Raw genomic sequence first — 18,435 nt, forward strand, 5'->3', positions numbered from 1 at the left:
AATGATCTTTTTTTATGTTTTAATTTGGAATGAAAGGACCTGTTTGAAAAAAAAATAGTATTTCGGGACTCCTTGGAAAGTTACAATTTTACCCCTTATTGTTTTAAAAAGACAATATATTCAATGGGAAAATTGTGATTTAGGTAAGTAATTTTGCATTTTAGGACAAGTTTTAAAGTTGGTTTGGATAATTATTTTTTTCCGACCAATTTCATCAAAATTTGAATTTTTAGAATTAGATGAATTTTGAGTAAATTTCAGCTATGTTTTTGTTGAAATTCATGAATTTTTGCCAATTTCCGACCAAATTATGAATGTGGTCGAAATTCATTAATAAATAAACAAATAAATCGTCCATGACGAGAAAAACGTCGTCGTTTTGGTAAAACACAATGTCACCATCGATTCCGTATGTTCTCCGTATACCGCGAAGCCACCCAAATCTACAACGGAGCTCAAATCGCGTACCGCAAATCTATGCGTTTGCCAACTATTCCGGCATTCAGACATTTCTTGATTTAGTCAAATCAATTTCTATATATGTTACTCTTTTCCTGATTTGTTCGGAATTCGCATTTCGAAGGGTTGAGTTTTCAAAGATTGTTGCTTTTCTTCGTAGAAGCCATGGATGCCATCTTCAACAAGCTCCGTAATTTGGATGCTTACCCTAAAATCAATGAAGATTTCTACAGGCGGACCTTTTCTGGTGGCTTAATCACCATCGCTTCCTCCTTTATCATGCTCTTCCTCTTCTTCTCCGAGCTAAGTACGTTCTGATGTTCTTTCTTTTCTCTGATTGCTAGGTTTGATTCTAGTTTGAATTTCTGTTTATACCTGAAAGTTTCGGGATGATGCAATTGTATGTTGTTGTTGCTTTTACTGTCGTGCGATTTGCCTTTTCTCCTTGTCTTCTCATGGCTGTTCAGCAGGCAAAAGAAGTTTTAATTTGGAAAACTTTTCAAGACAAAAAACTATAGAACCTCATACGTAAGTTAGATCACTAACATTCTACGGATTCTTTAATGTATTTAAAGTGAGTCGTGCAACTTCGGACCTATGAGTACAGTTTGCCATTAAAATGTCCTGATTTTTGTCTCCTCCTCCTCCAAGTGACATTAATGTTGCCAATTGTCATTGCAAGTCTTGAATGTATTCCAACAACTTTTGAATTATCAAACTTGGCTCTTTCAAGGCAAGTGTCTTTCATGGAGGGGATCCTTTTTGGGTATTGAAAGATTTTAATTCTCCCTCTAAGCTATGTCTATCATATCAGGTTGGACCCATGATATTCCACTCCCCTGTTTATCGTAGTGTTTTCTACATTTCGTATGAGCTTATAGTTTAGCTATTATGTTGTTGAAAATATACGTTAAGCCTTATAATATTAGGTGTTTTTACATTTTCTTTTGTTATTGAAGCTTTTTATGACCATCATTTGTGATGTGTGGTTGCAGGACTGTACCTCCATGCTAAAACTGAGACAAAGCTCGTCGTAGATACATCAAGGGGTGGAAATTTACACATAAATGTAATTATGATATTTTTGAGGCAATGATGATATATTGTTCTTCCTTTGTGTTTATGCTAAATTTAAGTTATTATCTATTCCCTTTTTATTGTTGAGGTTGAGAAACATTTTATTTCATGTTCCCAATGCTGGCAGTGTTAGCCGTGGGTTGGAAGGAACTTTGTCTGTAGGCTGTTTATTTATGTTGTTCAACTAATAAACTTCTAACCTAAATGTGAAATATTGCTTTTGAAATGTTTTTAAAATTGATGAACTGTGTACATGTGAATTACAATTTGTGTTCCTCCTAACCTGGTTTGATCATCTTTTTTTATGGGCTCAAACCTTATTCTTTTCTTGTTGATGCAGTTTGATTTGAGTTTTCCGTTGATTCCATGTTCTATACTCGGTCTTGATGCCATAGACATCAGTGGAGAGCAACATCTTGATATAGTATGTGCTGCAACAATCAATACTTTGCCTCTGGATCCTTTTCTTTTTTCTCTTCATGTTATTTTACCATTCTATCACGTAACTTGGCTTGTATGTCACCATATACATTATTGTAGTCTAATATTTCTTATGTTTGGATTCGTAATTCTCTTTCAGAAGCATAATATAATCAAGAAAAGAATTGACCATCATGGAAAGGTTATAGAAGCTAGACCAGATGGCATTGGTGCACCTAAGGTTAGTAGACTGTACTTCGATGGTTTTTGCTGACAAAAAATGATTTCTTGTGTTATCTGTTTTATAATGATTATTTGCAACGCTTTTGGGGCCACTTACACTAGACATAATGTTTTACCTGGTCCATAATTGATAATACAGGGTTTCAGAGTTTTAATGAAACGGGCCGACATAAATTTTTCCTTCTACCAGATTAGGATAAGTTAATCTGATTTTTATGTTTTTATTTGTTATTATAAAGTGTATGTGAATATATTCCAAAAAAAAAGAGAGGAACAGCCTAAGGGGTGGGATCCGAGGGCACTCCCTTCCAAAGAAAAGCTATCATAAAAGGGCTTTCCAGTTTCTAATAATCATGGAAAGGCGGTTATTACAAATGAAGTCTTTGTACTTTAATTAATGTTGCAATGTGTTTCTCTGATGCACTTTTTTATTCCGTTTCACTGTTCTCACACCTTTTTTCATATATATATATATATATATATATATAGTGTGTGTGTGTGTGTGTGTGTGTGTGTGTGTGTATGGAAGGGCTGGTCCTTCATTTCTATGTTTCTGCGTCATTTTTTCTTTCCCTGCAAATTCTTCTTTTGGCTATTTCTATTTTTTTTCTGTTTAATCATTTGTGTTTTTTTGTTCTCCAGATTGAGAAACCGTTGCAGAGGCATGGTGGCAGGCTAGAGCACAATGAAACATATTGTGGTTCATGTTTTGGAGCAGAAACGGTGCGTTTGGTCATCTGTTATCCCTTTGTTTACCTTTGTTTACCTTTGTTTACCTTTGTTTGGAGTTATTCTTTGCATAGTTTTTGTTATGATTCTGGAGCCGGAAGGAGGGCCTTTTTTTCATCATGATTATTCAAGATATCCTTTCTGGTTTACATAGCTTTGTTTTGCTTTATAGCACTTCATATTTGTATAAAGATATCTTATAATTTTGTCATTCCATTCGGTTTTTACAGCATTGTTATACTTTTTTTTCACATTTTATGTATTCTTTTACCTTCAGAAAGTACAATGTTTACAAGCAACTGGCATATTGCTGAAATAGAATTCATTTATGGTTTTTCTGCTTTTAATTTTTTGTCCCATTTAGATTGCACATATTTTTTTAAATGTAATATCAGAAATTTGAAAGGTTTTTCCCCCTTCTCTTGTTTGCAGTCTGATGATGACTGTTGTAATTCATGTGAAGAAGTTCGTGAAGCATACAGGAAGAAAGGTTGGGCTATTACAAATCAAGATTTGATAGACCAGGTATGTCAGATTGTAATAATCACCATTTATAGGATATTTTATGCTGCATGGGACTATAAGAGGCAACTAGATTGCTAGTCTCTTTAGTGTGCAGTCCCATCAAGAAGGGGAAAACAATGTCGTTAGAGGTCGGAATTATATACCTGGGACTTTTTTTTACATGTGTTGTTTCCAAACTACAAGTGAACGGTGTAATCGGTTTTTGTCGCCAACTAAGATCTATATGCCTTCAATTTTCAGTGCCAGCGAGAAGATTTTATACAGAAGGTAAAGGATGAAGAAGGTGAAGGGTGTAATATTGAAGGGTCTATTGAAGTTAATAAAGTAGCTGGAAGTTTCCACTTTGTCCCTGGAAAAAGCTTTCACCAGTCAAGCTTCAATTTTCTTGGTCTGCTTGCTTTGCAAACAAGTGATTACAATGTATGGTTCATACTTTCTTGTGTAAATCTGAAAAACGCCATACAAAAAGCATGCATAGGCATTGTTTATAATCAGTCTCTATTTTTCTGCTCTGATATATGTTTAGATGCTTCACATTCCATGTTTTATTCACATGATGCAGGTAAGTCACCGAATAAATAAATTAACTTTTGGTGACCACTATGATGGCTTGGTAAATCCTCTTGATGGGTAATTATTTTTTTCACCTCCTCTATAGATGTTTAGTCGTTGAAAATAATTATAGTTCTATTAATAATGTCAGTTGAAGCAGGACAGTATTCTATTATCTGATAAACATCAATTTTACTTGGCAAACTTACCCAGTCTAAGATGAACTTTCATTACTTGTTCAGGGTGCATTGGGAATATGACAAACAGAATGTCATGCACCAGTACTTTGTCAAGGTAAGAAGCATTAAAACAGGCTTTGGTTTCTCTGCTTCAGGGATTGACAAGCCTCGTTTCTCTTCAATTGAATATAAATTTTGTTTGGATACATAATATGTTTACTAATAATTCATGCTACCATCATCTACCTTTGGATCAAAATTTTGAATAAAGAAATGAACTGTAGGAATTAAGACTAAATGCAATGATTGACAGGTAAGAATCCACAATAAGTGAAGAGATCCCACTTTCCTTTTATAAAGTCATTTCCTGTTGTCATACAAACGAGAAGTCATGAACTCACTTCTCGCTGCTGTGGGATGGGGGGCATGGGGCATTTGGGGAAGTGCTTGTACAATTTAGAAGTTGTTTGGAAGAACTCTGAATGTATCTGTATTGCAGGTGGTACCAACTATATATACAAACATCAGAGGTCGTACTGTTCATTCAAATCAGGTATTGCTGAAAGTTCTTGTAAACTTGCGCATTTTATATTTTCGCTTGGATGGTGCCTTGAACATCTTACCAATTATTCGGTGCAGTACTCTGTAACGGAGCATTTTAAGAGTGTGGAGTTCGGAAGTTCTCAGTCTATTCCTGGAGTTTTCTTCTACTATGACATTTCTCCTGTTAAGGTTGGTAACATATCTACATCCAAAGTGTTTCTGAAAACAAAAATTATAATGTTCTACATTGTAATGTTGGAACTTAAGCTGTCATTGATGGGTGATGATAATCTGATACTTTTTTGACCAGTTCACCTTATTGATTGATTTTCGACAGTACGTGGGGAGTTTTAATATCCGAAAGACTCGAAAAGTATGAATGTTTGATGTCTTTTTCTATGCATTGTGCAGGTGACCTACACAGAGGAGCATGTTCCATTTTTACACTTCATGACTCACATTTGTGCCATAATTGGAGGTACCGTATGCTCTCCTTTCTCCACCTCTTCTTCCTCCCAACCTAAGAATAAATGCATGCATATTTATATGTCTTTTTGTGGATAACAAATAATTTCATTGATAGTATGAAATTACAAAGGGAAAGAACCCCGTGTGATGGATTGCGAAAGACCTCTCCAATTGGAGAGGAGGGAGGAACAGCTATAGTAGTGGAAAAGAGGGAGCATTTACACCATGAAACATCCACATTAACAATAGCTTCAAAAAATCTGTGATAGGGAAGTTCCTTATCTTGAAAAAGCCTCCAACTTCTCTCTTGCCAAATGGTTCAGCTGAACGCTCTAATAAAATTCTCCCAGCAGCCTTTTTCATTTCTTTGAAGGATGCCCCCCAAGTGTGAAGTGCTGAAACTGTTTTGGGCCCTTTGTATGACCATAAACCACCCAAACGGCTGTAGATTTGTGAAATCTCACATTGGTTGGGGAGGAGAACGAAACTCTCCGTGTGGAAACCTCTCCTTAGCCGACGCATTTTAAAAATTTTAAGGGGAAGCCCGAAAGGAAAAGCCCAAAGAGGACAATATCTGCTTATGGTGGGCTTGGGCTGTTACAAGATCGAAGCTCCAAAATTTCACAGCAAACTCACATTCAACCAAAAGATGACCTTGTGATTCATCATCTATTTTGCACTTCATTCACCATTGAGGAGAGAGAGACATGTAAGACAGCCTCCTTTGTAACTTGTCGTGGGTGTTGATGGCTTTGTGCTGGAGTTCCCAACGGAAGATTTTTTCTTTTTGGGATAGTGACCCTTCCATAGAGAATTCTAAATGAAAGCCTCTTCTACACAAGTCTCGAAAGGGTATTCTTCTTCAACCACACTTCTCACTCAAAGGCTCTGGGAACACAATCTCAGAAGACCACCGATTCACGCATTGGCTCTAAGATACAATCTCACAATATCCTTGCTTTCAGTTGAACGGATGACCATTGGCGAGTTAGTGAAGACATTGTATAGTCAATTGAAGGATTCACCATCGCTGTTGTTTAGTGAAAGTATTCATTCTTCTAAAGATATTCTTAATAGATCTAAGACTCTTAAGACTCTTCATTTGAAGCAACATAATTATGCCCTGTAATGCTCTTTTGACTAGTCTGACTAATTAACGGTCGTGGCTGATTGAGCAAGTTCGCGTAACTGCTAGACAATTAGGTTCGTCCATGACACTACAGGGCGGTACCCTAGATACCTACAAGCAGAAGATGATCAAATCCACTGCACCCACCCATAGTCCTGATACTGAATCGACTTTAGACTAGCTTTACATTACAAAATACCCTTTGAGGAGTTCGAGGGAAGAACCCAGAATCCGAAAGAATCTCTTTCTAGTTGCTCTAGAACTGGTGTTATTTCCCTTTATTTTTTTCTGTTGAGAAACCTAGGCAGATCTCTTAAATTCACCATCCCTCGACCGAACGCTAAAATCGGATCACTGTTTTGCAGGTATATTCAGTGTTGCGGGAATTGTAGATGCATTCATATACCACGGTCAAAGAAAAATGAAGAAGAAGGTTGAAATCGGAAAATTTGGTTAATGCCTCAGCTCTCTCTTTCACGCTAGACCAGTTTTGATCAAGCTGATGCAGATTCATTTGGGAATCAAAATACAATTCTGTCATCATTTAGGTGTTGCTTTTGAAACGCATTTATATTCTAGGGAATTAAGTTCATCTCCAAACAGGGTTAAGATCAAGTTCTCTTTCACACCAACCCCCACACAAGGGAGAAGAAAAAAGAAAAGAAAAGAAAAGGGGGGAAAGCAAGTTTAGTGTAAGATAGAAGAAATTCCTGTTGTACCCATTTCTTGTTCTGACAATTTGTAGAGTACTGTGTAACTTGGGTTTACATTTAAGATTGTGATCGAGAATTTGAGATTCATTATCATTTCAATCTAAGCATAGTTCAACTGGTTAGTGAAGAGATTAGAGGTTCAAATCCTCTTGCTTTCACTTGTTGTTTGAGATTATTTAATGTTTCAACTAATAGTGCAGATAGAGTTGGCTATCAATGTCTTAAAAGCGTTTTTATTAGCTAAACAATGCTTCATTTTTCTAGAAAATTTTTGAAGTGTTTTTTACTTAAAAGTTTTATATATTACAAAAATGCTCCAATTAGAGCATTATTTGATTATTCCAACAAAGTAGAAGCAAATGATTTTGGAAATTCAAGATGGGTTTTGAAGTCTTGGATTGAAAGTAGTTGCATCTTTCATCTCTCGTCCATTGCAATGCCTGAGCCAACAGTGGACATTGAATCATCTGTTAAGGATCGATCAAAGGAAGAGCTATATTCTTCTCCATTTTCTGTAAGTTTTATGCTTTCAATTTCTTTTACAACTTCAGTCATCTCTGGTCGTTTGTCAGGTGAAATATTAGAACAACGTATTGCAATCTGTAATAGATTCAGCATTCCTGGAATGGCAGACCTTTGTGATGCTATTTCTGAGTCAAATATTTCTGCTGTCCATTCTTCTCTAACTGCTCTATTCACCCAAGCACATAAATCAATGCCATGGGATTCTTCTGGTGATGAGTGAGATGAGATTTTTCCTGTCAAAAGTTCAATGAGAAGGCAGCCAAAGCTCCAAATATCTGATTTTCTTGACACTCTTTTCATTTGTTGATATTCAGGTGATCTGTATGAAGCCATGCGTTGAGCTGCAATGGGAAGGGCTACAAGTGAAGCAAAGCCATAATCTGAAACAAGAACCTCATCATTCTCACCAAGTAAGACATTTGAAGATTTTAAGTTTCCATGTGGGACAATGCTGCTATTTGGCTTGGTATTGAGATGGAGAAACTCCAAAGCTCTTGCCACTCCTTGAGCAATAATCAATCTTGAACTCCACCTGAATGGAACTCTGCTCACACCTCTGCCTCCTGTGTGGCACAGTAAGTATCAATATTACTTTAAGGTAAGAACAATCTAATCTACCTTAGTATGTATGTTTTTGTTGGAGTACTAATATAAAAAAGAATTGTTGTGAGATCCCACATCGATTCGGGAGGAGAACGAAGCATTCTTTATAAGAGTGTGGAAACTTCTCCTTAGAAAACGCGTTTTAAAACCCTTGAGGGGAAGCTCGAAAGGGAAAGCCTAAAGAGGACAATATCTGCTAGTAGTAGGTTTGGACCGTTACAAATGGTATCAGAGCCAGACACTGGACGATGTACCAACGAGGAGGTTGAGCCCCGGAGAGGAGTGAACACAAGGCAATGTGTCAGTAAGGTCGCTGGGCCCTAAAAGGAGGTGGATTGGGGGGTTCCACATCGATTGGAGAAGGGAACGAGTGCCAGCAAGGATACTCGGCCCCAAAGGAGGGTGGATTGTGAGATCCTACATTGGTTGGGGAGGAGAACAAATCATTCTTTCTAAGGTTGTGGAAACCTCTCCACAGCACACGCGTTTTAAAAACCTTGAGGGGAACCCCGAAAGGAAAAGTCCAAAGAGAAGAGTAATCTGCTAGTGGTGGGCTTGGACCGTTACAATTATATTACATGATATCAAAGCAAAAGATATTAGCTTAAGTTTTTAAGTTACTCATTAGCTTAAGATTTTGGGATGATTAGTGATTTAATAGCAAAAGCAAAAGATAGCTTACTCAAATCTTCAAGTTCATGTAAGTGAAGAAGAGGAGAACGAGAATCTATAGAGGTAGAGCATACCATGGATTCTATCAAACAAGTTCCCTTTTTCTGCATACTTATAGAGCAAAAGCTTCTCTTCTTTGGTGTAGAAATAGGCAACAAGTGGAAGCAAATTTGGATGCCTTTTCTTGGCAATAAGTTGTACTTGCTTCATGAATTCATCGACGCTCAAAGGTTTTAGATCTCGAAGCCGCTTCACAACGATTGGCGACCTGCCTTCAAGCATAGCCTTATAACTATTTCCAAATATCCCCTTACCAAGTCCCTCAGCTGAAGCTTTCAGAAGATCTCCAAGTTGGAAATTTTCTCCTTCCTCCATGAAGATGAGCTTCCCTCCTCCATCTGCTGCAGGCCCTTGGTTCTGGATTGAGATATCAGTCATGTTTTCGTTGTTCTTCTCCTTTGTTTCATTAGTTTCTAGCTTCTTTATGAGCTCCTTTATCTCCAGATGTTTCTTGAAGTAGAGAAGGAGCAGCAATAAATTAGCAACAAAAAAAAGTACAACAACAAGAACTAGCAACAAAGTGACACGAGGCTTGGAAGAAGAATTCTCTTCTGTGGCTTTGTTAGTATCAGGAGGTGCTGCTGTGTTATTTGACCCTTTTATGATTGAGTTGCAGACAGCATCAGAGGGCGGACCGCAGAGTCCGGGATTGCCACGGTAGGAGTCCGAGCCAAACGACTGAAGAGCCTTTGTTCTTGGAATTGAACCACTGAGATTGTTGTTTGAGACATTGAATACTGTTAAGGAAGACTGATTGAGTTCAGGTATGGAACCTGTAAGCCTGTTGTTTTGAAGCTGCAATGATTCCAATGAACTCAAACTCACAAGGGAAAGCGGAATTGGCCCATCAAACGCATTGGATGATAGATCTATAGCCTTCATCTTCTTGTTGGAAGAGAAATCGAATACATTTCCTGATAAGGAATTGTTCTTCAAGCTTAATGCAGACAATTCAGTGAACTTACTTAATGCATTGACATTCATATTCCCCACCAATCCTAAACTATCCAATGATAGCGCCGTGACTCGGCCATCGACGCATCGAAGGCCAAACCAAAGAGGAGGTTGATTATTGTGGCAGTGAGTTCCAGTCCAGTTTCTGTTAAGGAAAGAGTTATTGAAAGTTGCCTTCAATGCATAAAGGGCATCTCTCTCATCTCCATTAAAGCCAACAAGAGTATCAACTTGAGCTGCAACAGAGCCAAACAATAGTATTGGTGCAATGAACAACAAAGAAAACTCCATTCTCTGCAACTCTGAGCAAATGTCAGCAGCAGCAGATTTCTAAACGATGTCGATGAGATCAAACCCATCTTTGTTTTAAGTTCCTATTACAGCTAACCAATCTGAATTTTTTATGTTTATCTTAAAGATAAAAACAAGGGAATGATTCACCCTTTTTTTGTTGTTGAAAAGGGGATATTCCAGCTATGGTACAAGGTTGGTTGTTTGACATTGTTTCCAATCCAGCTTGAACAGAACAGGTACTAGACGTGTAAAATCATGTCGACTTGTAGTTGTACTTTTCTTTTAGCATAAAAAGTGGGTGAAGAACTCGAATCTCAAGTGAAGAAGTACACGTCAATTGTTGTTGAGCTCTCACTTTCACCTATTTGTAGCTTTGTAACTGTACTGCATGAGATTTGGAAGTTCAAGTCGTTTGATTTGAACAGAAACCGTACTAGACATGTAAAACCATGTTTTTTGACAATCGTGATTGTGAGGTCACTGGACGGTAGAAGGCGCTAGTCGGAGTAGGGCTAGACCCTCTCCATTGTAGACGTATTTCAAAATTGTGAGGCTGACGGCGATACGTAACGGGCCAAAGCGGACAATATTTGTTAACGGTAGATTTGGACTATTACAAATGGTATTAGTGCCAGACAGGGTGATGTGCCAACGAGGACGCTGGGTGTCACAATCGTCTTTGAAGCATTACCGTGACACTGGAAACCCAAGGAAGTGGATTATGAGATTCTACATCGGTTGAAGAGAGGAATGAAACATTCTTTATAAGGACGTAGAAACCTCTCCTTAGTAGACACATTCTAAAACCATGAAGTTGATAGCGATACGTAATAGACCAAAGGGGGCAATATCTACTAGCGGTGAACCTGTACTGTTGCAATGATATTCAAGTTAAGATCTATATACATTGAAAAAGTTCTTTAAGAAGCTTAAAATTATAAGAACTGATGTTTGAAAAAGTAGCCAGAAACAAGATAAACATTGACGTATTCTGCTCACAATATAGGGCATATGAGACAAGATTAGCATTGGAATTTGCTAAAAAAATTTACTGCTACTGAAGTGGTTTAACTATCACAATGCCAGAATTTATGGAGTATCCACATTCAGCTGCTTAAAAACAGAATTTGGAGACTGGGAGCTGAGTAGGGGAATGAAGTTCCTGAGTGATCTGAAATTACTACTTCAGTAGAATGTTTTGGCACCAGAGAAAACATCTTCAAAATACCAAATCCTACAACCGTTTGCAAACTATCTATCATGTAAAAGTGCCGAGATTATTCTCGCCCACAGCTTACATTTGAACAAGAAATCTACCATGATTTGACTGAAGCAAGAAAGTACCTACTTCAACATAATTCAGAATGATACAACGATTTGAAGGGAAAAAACGGAAAAACAGGAGGCAAAGGACCAGATAAACCTCAGTGCAAGAGAAGCAGAGTGATCTGGGGTAGCGAGTAAAGAAGAGAAGAAACAGAAGGCAAGCCTAAGTTCTATCTAAAGAAGAAAAATGGAGTCGCTCTTGGGTATCTAGATGATGGGGGCTTGGAAGAATGGGAAGAAAAAGGAGCCAAATAAATGGACAGGCCCAAGGTTCTATCTCTACGGTGGAAAACATAGTGGGTCCATAGTAGATTCTAGTTTGAGATGAGGAGAAGGTGGTTTAAGAGAGAGAAATAGGGAAGAACCGAGTGAAACGATGGAATGAAAATTTGACCTTTAGCAACAACCGAGTGAAAATTTGACCTTTAGCAGCGACAGAAATCTTTCTTAGTACAGTACCTGAAACTACCCTTAAATGGAGGGAGCTCTTTCTTCCTTAGACTGATTTAGCCACTTCCAAAGAAAGAATAGCTATTTTTAGTGGTTTTGTTTCCATTCTCAAGGTATTGATATAAAAAAGAGGGCCTAATACACACGGAACTATGGTAACGAAACGGGTCTGTGGACCAGCAACCCGACCGAACTCAACCATTAGGAACATCCCAGAAAAGCAAGTCACCAGACAATAAAGATATCAGGAAAAACATAAGACCTACCCCCTCGACAACTCTACTACTTAGGATATCATTCCCCCTTATTAGCAAAGGGGACAGTGACACCTTAGAACATGAAGTTCAGAATACACCACCAAATCAAAGGATGTTATTTCAGAGATAAAGTAATCAGACGGGTCATAAGCATGTAAACAACGAATACCATCTATCATTACCAATAAAGGAGATAATTTGTTTAACATGTAATCTAAATTTCCAAACTAAAGTCAAGAAACGAAATTTAGCTCTAGCTGCCCAACTTAATGAACATTGGTATGGATTAAATAGATAAACACAAATGAATTGTCTATGGCATAAATCTGAACAATCAATATCGAAATGGAGCACGCGACAAACGTATAAAACTTGAGTTTTTTATAGCCTTGACGATACACACCAACTGTAACAAAAAAAAATCACCCTCCATGTATAAGCAAGCACGTGAAATTCTAACCAAAGAGGTCTACTCAGCCACAAAACACAAGTACTATAAAACCCTATAAAGTACAACTCAGCAGGCTTGTAATTTGGTGAGAGATTGAACCATCATATAAGAATACAGACATCCATACAGTATTAACCTAAACAAAGTAAAGTTCAACCGCTTCAGATTCACTATACAACATGTTACCTGCACACCAAATGACATTCAGATCTTTTACTTTGAGACTAATAGGATTTCTGGTTTCTTATCTTTGCTGGGTGTATTAGCATTAGAAGAAGAATTTGCTGATGCTGCAGCCTTTGCAGCCGCACGAGCTCTGTTGTCAAGTTGAATGAGACTGCGAGTTGCCAATATTACCTGCGGTACCAAATCATGAGATGCCCTCGCATATAAACACCTGACAGCAACGGAAGCTGCATCCTTAACATCTTGCGAATTCAAAGGAGCCAGTAAACAATGTCCTAAAATTCTAAGCACTGGCTGCAAAAGCTCCCACGGCAGCGGAATTCTGAACCTCTTAGGTTCTGAATCATCTGAATTGCTCCCATGTTTCTCAATTTGTAGTTTGCCCATTTCTTCCGAAACATCTTCTATTTCATCCTCAAACTCCAACGTCCTTTTCTCCGAAAACCCACTAATTTCCAAATCATCCTCTTTATCAAACTCTCTCTTGCAGCAACAATCTTGCCCAGCCCATGACGCCGCAGATCGGCAGAATTCAAGCTTCGACCAGCTCGGCATATGCGAGATCTGCTTGTAATAGCAATCAAGAGCAACGCCAACAATGCAAGCTCTTTTGGTCGACTTCACTGCGTTCTGTGGTTCAAGCGAAGGGGAAAGAACCCCAACAGACGGCCTGGATTGAGCTTGGGAACCAGAATCGGGCTTATTCCGAGGAGAATGGTAGAGAGAAGGCTGCGAAAGATCAGGAATCGATACCAAAACAGGCTTCCCAGCCCGAGACTTAACCTCAGAGGAATAAAGCGCGAGAAGTACAGCCTCAAAGCCAGCGAGGGAAGGGAGAGAAGAGGAATCGGAGGAAGTAGAATGGACTCGAGAAAGGTACAAGGAGGAAAGAAGAGGAAGGAAAGAAAGAACAACAAGGCGGAGATGGGGATCGGAAGAGAGAAAAGTGTCGTAAAGCCAGTGGCAAAGAGGGTCAGAACCAGATCCAGCGGCGGAGGAGGAGAGGGCAGAGGAGATAGCGAAGTAAGCATCATGAGATGATAGAAGAGAGAGGGCCGGGCGGTCGGAATCGGCGACGGAGGAGAGGAAAAAAGAGTCGGAATGAGGGGGAAGGATAGAGGAAAGGGCATGGATACGAGAGCGAGCTTTGGAAACGGACTCCCACCAGGAGTGCATAGGGTCGCTGTCAGCGGTGGCGGTAGCGGTGGTGGCAGAGACGGAAGCGGAGGGATTGTTAGCAGCGGTGGTGGAGGAGGAGGAGGAGGAGGGGGAGGAGGAATGGCGGTTGTTGAGGGAGGGATTCCGGTGGAAGTCCATTGGGTGTAAAGGCTCCTACTGCTTCTTCTTCAGTGGCGTTGATCTGAGCCCCCTGCCTCCAGGGGGACGACGAAGCCAATGGGTCAATCCTGGAGACAAATACACAAGTGATTCCTACTTTCGGATTACCACTTCTTGTTTTTTTCAAAATTGACCTTCTACTTTTCAAAAGTCCCAAATTTGCCCTCAAACCAAGTTTTTTTTTTTTTTTTTTTCCTTTTTATTTTTCTTTTTCTCAAATTTGACCTTCTATTTATTTCTTTTGATCCTTCAATTTTAATTTAATTAATTTTAGTTCACTCACTTTAATAAATATCATTTTAGCCCCGTATTAACTCAAATTTAATTGATGGTTGAACAGTAGAGACCACTTTGAGATATGTACGTACCAAACCATATTGTTGCATATTGAAATTCTTACTGTGTAAACCTTTGAGAGCGTCTCGGGTGATGATCCTCAATCCTCGTTGAGCATGTGTAAGGATAGTATTTTACCGCTAATAGATATTATCTGCTTTGGCACGCACGTATCACCACCTGCCTCACAGTTTTAAAATGTGTCTACTAAAGAGAGATTTTCACACGAGAATGTTTCGTTCCCCTCTCCAACCAATGAGGCAGATGTTACAAAATTTGTAGTTCTCACGGAAACAAATGTGACAAAAGAAATACCAATTACCAACTACAAAGATGCTAAAAGATGGTACATAGTTTTTTTAGTTCATAAAAAAATTTAACTTAGAAATAGAAACATGAGGCATATGAAGTAATAAGATTTCCTCCTATCCTACACTCCACTTTTAAACTCTTTTTGGCATGAATGGTGTATGCGAGGAAGTTCCACGAAGAAAAAAGGAAGCTTACCTCAGTCAAAAATTCTCTCACCTGTTGAAAACAGCAAAAATACAATAGAGCTAAGAACGCAGAGCAGCCCAGGTATGGAGAAAACTGCTCTCCAGCTTTCTGGACTTGAGAGATCTGAATTGGCAGCCTTCGCAGCTTCCAGTAGTTTGCCAGTTAAGTCAACCCCGACGATACCAGCTAGCGTACCAGCAGTGTTCGAGACTCCCATGACGATACCTGCATATCGAGGAGCGATATCCATATGATTCACAGCAAATCCTGCTCTCCCTAAAGCTAAGAAACCAAGAGCCACAGATGAGCAGAAGATAGCCCCACCAGAAGTTCTGAAGATGGGGATAGCCATCAGTGCCATTGATGCTACAGCAAAGCCTATGGTATTCAAGAATTTCCGGGTTCGAGTAACAGATAGAATTCTTTTAGTGACCAAGTAATCAGCAGCTATCCCACCGACATTCGAGAATAAGAACATGTTAAGATAAGGCAACATCTTAGAGGAACCCATCTCCTGGAGGCTAAGTTGAAGACCAAGCTCAAAGTAAGTAGGCAGCCAGTTCATCAACACATATAAAGCATAATGGAAGGTAAAATTGTTTACCACGATTGCCCAAACTGGCAAGCTCAACAAGATTTTCTTCCACGGGATGTTTGAGGTTCGTGTTGAAGTTCCTCCGCTCTCTACTCTTACTTTCTGGTTTCCTTTGATTGGCAGCAGGGGTTCACCAAAACCTGCAGCAGCAGCTTTGGGATGTTCGGAACGTGGAGGGTCGGTTGCATACTTGAGCCAAAGCACAGACCATGTGGCCCCTAACAATGCCTCAGCAGCAAATACTGACTGAGGCCCTCTATACTTTACCAGGCTTGGAAGGATAAGCATGCCTGCAGCGGCACCTAGGTACATTCCAGAGGTTGTAAGAGATACAGATCTTGATCTTTCATGAGGAGGAACCCACTGAGCTAAAACAGTGTGGATTGAAGGAAAGATGAAACCTTGAGCCACACCGACAAGCAACCGAGCAATTACCAAGACCATCACCCTACTCGGATCCAGTGGAACTAATGCACAGGTAAGGGACCATAAAATAAATGAGATCAGAAGAACCCTTCTACCTCCAATTTTTTGAGCAGCCCACCCTCCAGGAACCTGGGAACAGGCATATCCATAGTAAAATGTTGAAAGAATAGTGCCTTTGCTTGATTGGTCTACCCCGACAGCATCAGCTGCAAAGGTATAAGCAATCGAGAAGCCAACACGTTCCACGTAACAAACAGATGTGCAGATGAAGGTTAAAAGAACAATCCAATAACGCTTCGGAATTTTCATTATTGACATACTTCACCAACAAATGTACGCATGCTTTTAAGAACCTTTACTGTTGAAGATGGAGCAAAATCGCCCGTGGCTCAGAGGATATTGAAAACTTCATATCTTCGAACAGTATCTAGAATTCTAAAAATGGCCTGAAAAAAGGAGAGGAAAAATATAGGACATGAAACCAAGTTCTTATGTGAACAAAATAATTGCACCAAATCAACTTCAAGTTACTTTTGCACATCAAGGAAAATCAAGCAAACAGTACGTGTCGCACGTTGGTAGATGAAAGGACACATTTATTTTGAGCCTCACTGTACTTTTTCGCTTAGAAGAACCAGTAGAAAGGATACTACCAAAAGATGGAAATATAGCTGTTCTACCTTTTGTTAATATTGTTCATCTCCTTGACTACAACTTAAGTATGAATAAGAAAGTTACTCATTACTTCTCTGCTTAGAAAGAAGATAAGTTAGCACAATAATAGACTAATGGATGATAGATGACTTCTTTCCTCAACGTTTCTCGTGTAAATCGATATTGTAACCGCTCAAGCCCACTACCGCTAGCAAATATTGTTCTCTTTGGGCTTTCCTTTCCAGGTTTCCTCTTAAGGTTTTAAAACGCGTCTGTTAGGAGAGGTTTCCATGCCCTTGTAAGGAATGTTTCGTTCCCCACTCCAACCAATATGAGATCTCACAATCCACCCCCTTGGGGGCCAGCGTCCTCGTTGGCATACCGCCCGGTGTTTGGCTCTAATACCATTTGTATAGCTCAAGCATACCCCTAGCAGATACCGTTCGAGGTGGATACCATTTGTAACAGCTCTGATACCATTCGGGGCGGATTGTGAGATCCCACGTCGGTTGGAAAGGGGAACGAAAATCTCTCCTTAGCATACGCGTTTTAAAACCTTGAGGGGAAGCTTAGAAGGGAAAGTCCAACGAAGATAATAACGGTGGGCTTGGGCTGTTACAGAAATATTCCTATCAACAAATGGATTCATTGGCAGATAGTATGATCTTATTCAACACCAGATCTAAGAATTGCAAAAATCATCATTTAAACCCTCTCTGATCAGTAAAGTCGATGGAGTGACTACAAACACATTCATTTAAATCTTGCAATGTGATCCGGATTTACGAAGAAACGAAAAAATTCCTCTGGAAACGAAAAGTAAAACGGCTCCAGAAAGTAGTAGTGGAATGAATTAGAGGAAGTGCACATCGAGTGAAGAACAAGGACTGAAAATACACTAAAAATGAAAGATAGTTCATGCTCTTACGATCTACATCGATCAAACAGACGATTCCTAATCGAAGCGACAAACAAGCAGAAAGCAGACATCGTAAGGGAGGAGAAATAAATCCACGAATTAAAAGTAAACCTCAAGGACGAGGAACAATTGCAGTTTATACCTAAAAATGGTTCCGATTCAGCAGAGGGAGAACACAATTCAAGCAACAGAGACCCAATGCAGAAACGAGGCTTCCATCAGAGCCAAAACCAGCAAGTCAACTCAGCTCGTTGAATGCTAGAAGAATTCGGAAGCAAAATTGCACTGTGAAAGAACCATTCGAATTGACGTGCAAAAACGCGGAGAAAATAGGGGTTTAAGCACCGCGATTGGGCTTCCCTAGGGGAAAAAAATCAAATCGAAATTGCGACTTTCAACAAACAAATTCCAAAAACCCCGTTCAAACCCCGACCCAAACTTCCCCACCTCTTTTACCTCTCAAACAAATCCGGCACCATGCGAAAAAGAACCCCCCACCGGCGTTCGGCATAAACGAAAGACCAATGGTCGGAGGTATGGCCGGCGGCGATGTCCGGTAGTAAGGAAGAGATAACCGGCGGCAAGTTTTTCTTCCTTTTTTTCCTTCTTGGCATAGAGATCTGATTAGAGAAGGTAAGGGTGGGGCAGAATTATAGGAATTGGGCCGCTTCTCAGGAATCGATTCCCCATGTCTTTTAAGCCAATCCGAGCGAATAAGGCATTAATTTCCATGGTCAAGATCGATGCTTTCATACTCCACCCTATGTATTTGTTCAAGAATCAACTGATGTTGTATTTCTATATCATTTATTTATTTAGTCTAAACTTTTTTTTAAAAAAATTAAAATTGACAG

The 18,435-nt window shown here is 39.3% G+C and overlaps 4 protein-coding genes across 6 annotated transcripts; 1 reads left to right on the forward strand and 3 right to left on the reverse strand.

Moving 5' to 3' along the window:
- Positions 1–412: 412 nt before the first annotated feature.
- LOC111430806 (endoplasmic reticulum-Golgi intermediate compartment protein 3-like) lies at positions 413–7,166 on the forward strand. Its single transcript, XM_023067218.1, has 13 exons — positions 413–766; positions 1,455–1,528; positions 1,877–1,960; positions 2,117–2,197; positions 2,842–2,922; positions 3,361–3,453; positions 3,694–3,873; positions 4,016–4,083; positions 4,248–4,299; positions 4,684–4,737; positions 4,824–4,916; positions 5,139–5,205; positions 6,690–7,166. The coding sequence occupies exons 1-13, from the start codon at positions 625–627 to the stop codon at positions 6,779–6,781; spliced, it is 1,161 nt and encodes a 386-aa protein (XP_022922986.1). The 5' UTR covers positions 413–624; the 3' UTR covers positions 6,782–7,166.
- Positions 7,167–7,329: 163 nt separating this feature from the next.
- LOC111430805 (probable inactive receptor kinase At2g26730) lies at positions 7,330–10,651 on the reverse strand. The gene is made up of 2 exons (XM_023067217.1): positions 8,912–10,651; positions 7,330–8,125 (listed from the first exon to the last, which is right to left on the reverse strand). Exons 1-2 carry the CDS (start codon positions 10,140–10,142, stop codon positions 7,455–7,457), a joined length of 1,902 nt encoding a protein of 633 aa, XP_022922985.1. The 5' UTR covers positions 10,143–10,651; the 3' UTR covers positions 7,330–7,454.
- Positions 10,652–12,538: 1,887 nt separating this feature from the next.
- Positions 12,539–14,254, reverse strand: LOC111430489. The gene has a single exon (XM_023066741.1). The coding sequence runs from the start codon at positions 14,130–14,132 to the stop codon at positions 12,843–12,845; it is 1,290 nt and encodes a 429-aa protein (XP_022922509.1). The 5' UTR covers positions 14,133–14,254; the 3' UTR covers positions 12,539–12,842.
- Positions 14,255–14,789: 535 nt separating this feature from the next.
- Positions 14,790–18,358, reverse strand: LOC111430488 (probable anion transporter 5). Of its 3 annotated transcripts, XM_023066737.1 has the most exons (3): positions 18,038–18,358; positions 17,724–17,839; positions 14,790–16,454 (listed from the first exon to the last, which is right to left on the reverse strand). In XM_023066737.1, the coding sequence occupies exon 3, from the start codon at positions 16,324–16,326 to the stop codon at positions 14,998–15,000; it is 1,329 nt and encodes a 442-aa protein (XP_022922505.1). In that variant the 5' UTR covers positions 16,327–16,454; positions 17,724–17,839; positions 18,038–18,358; the 3' UTR covers positions 14,790–14,997. The 3 variants fall into 3 exon arrangements, with proteins under 3 accessions (XP_022922505.1, XP_022922507.1, XP_022922506.1); XM_023066739.1 differs by lacking the exon at positions 17,724–17,839; XM_023066738.1 differs by having other exon boundaries at positions 14,790–16,366; positions 17,724–18,358.
- Between the last annotated feature and the right edge of the window lie 77 nt (positions 18,359–18,435).

This window comes from Cucurbita moschata, unplaced genomic scaffold, assembly GCF_002738365.1.
Source record: "Cucurbita moschata cultivar Rifu unplaced genomic scaffold, Cmos_1.0 Cmo_Scf00034, whole genome shotgun sequence".
NCBI lineage: Eukaryota > Viridiplantae > Streptophyta > Magnoliopsida > Cucurbitales > Cucurbitaceae > Cucurbita > Cucurbita moschata.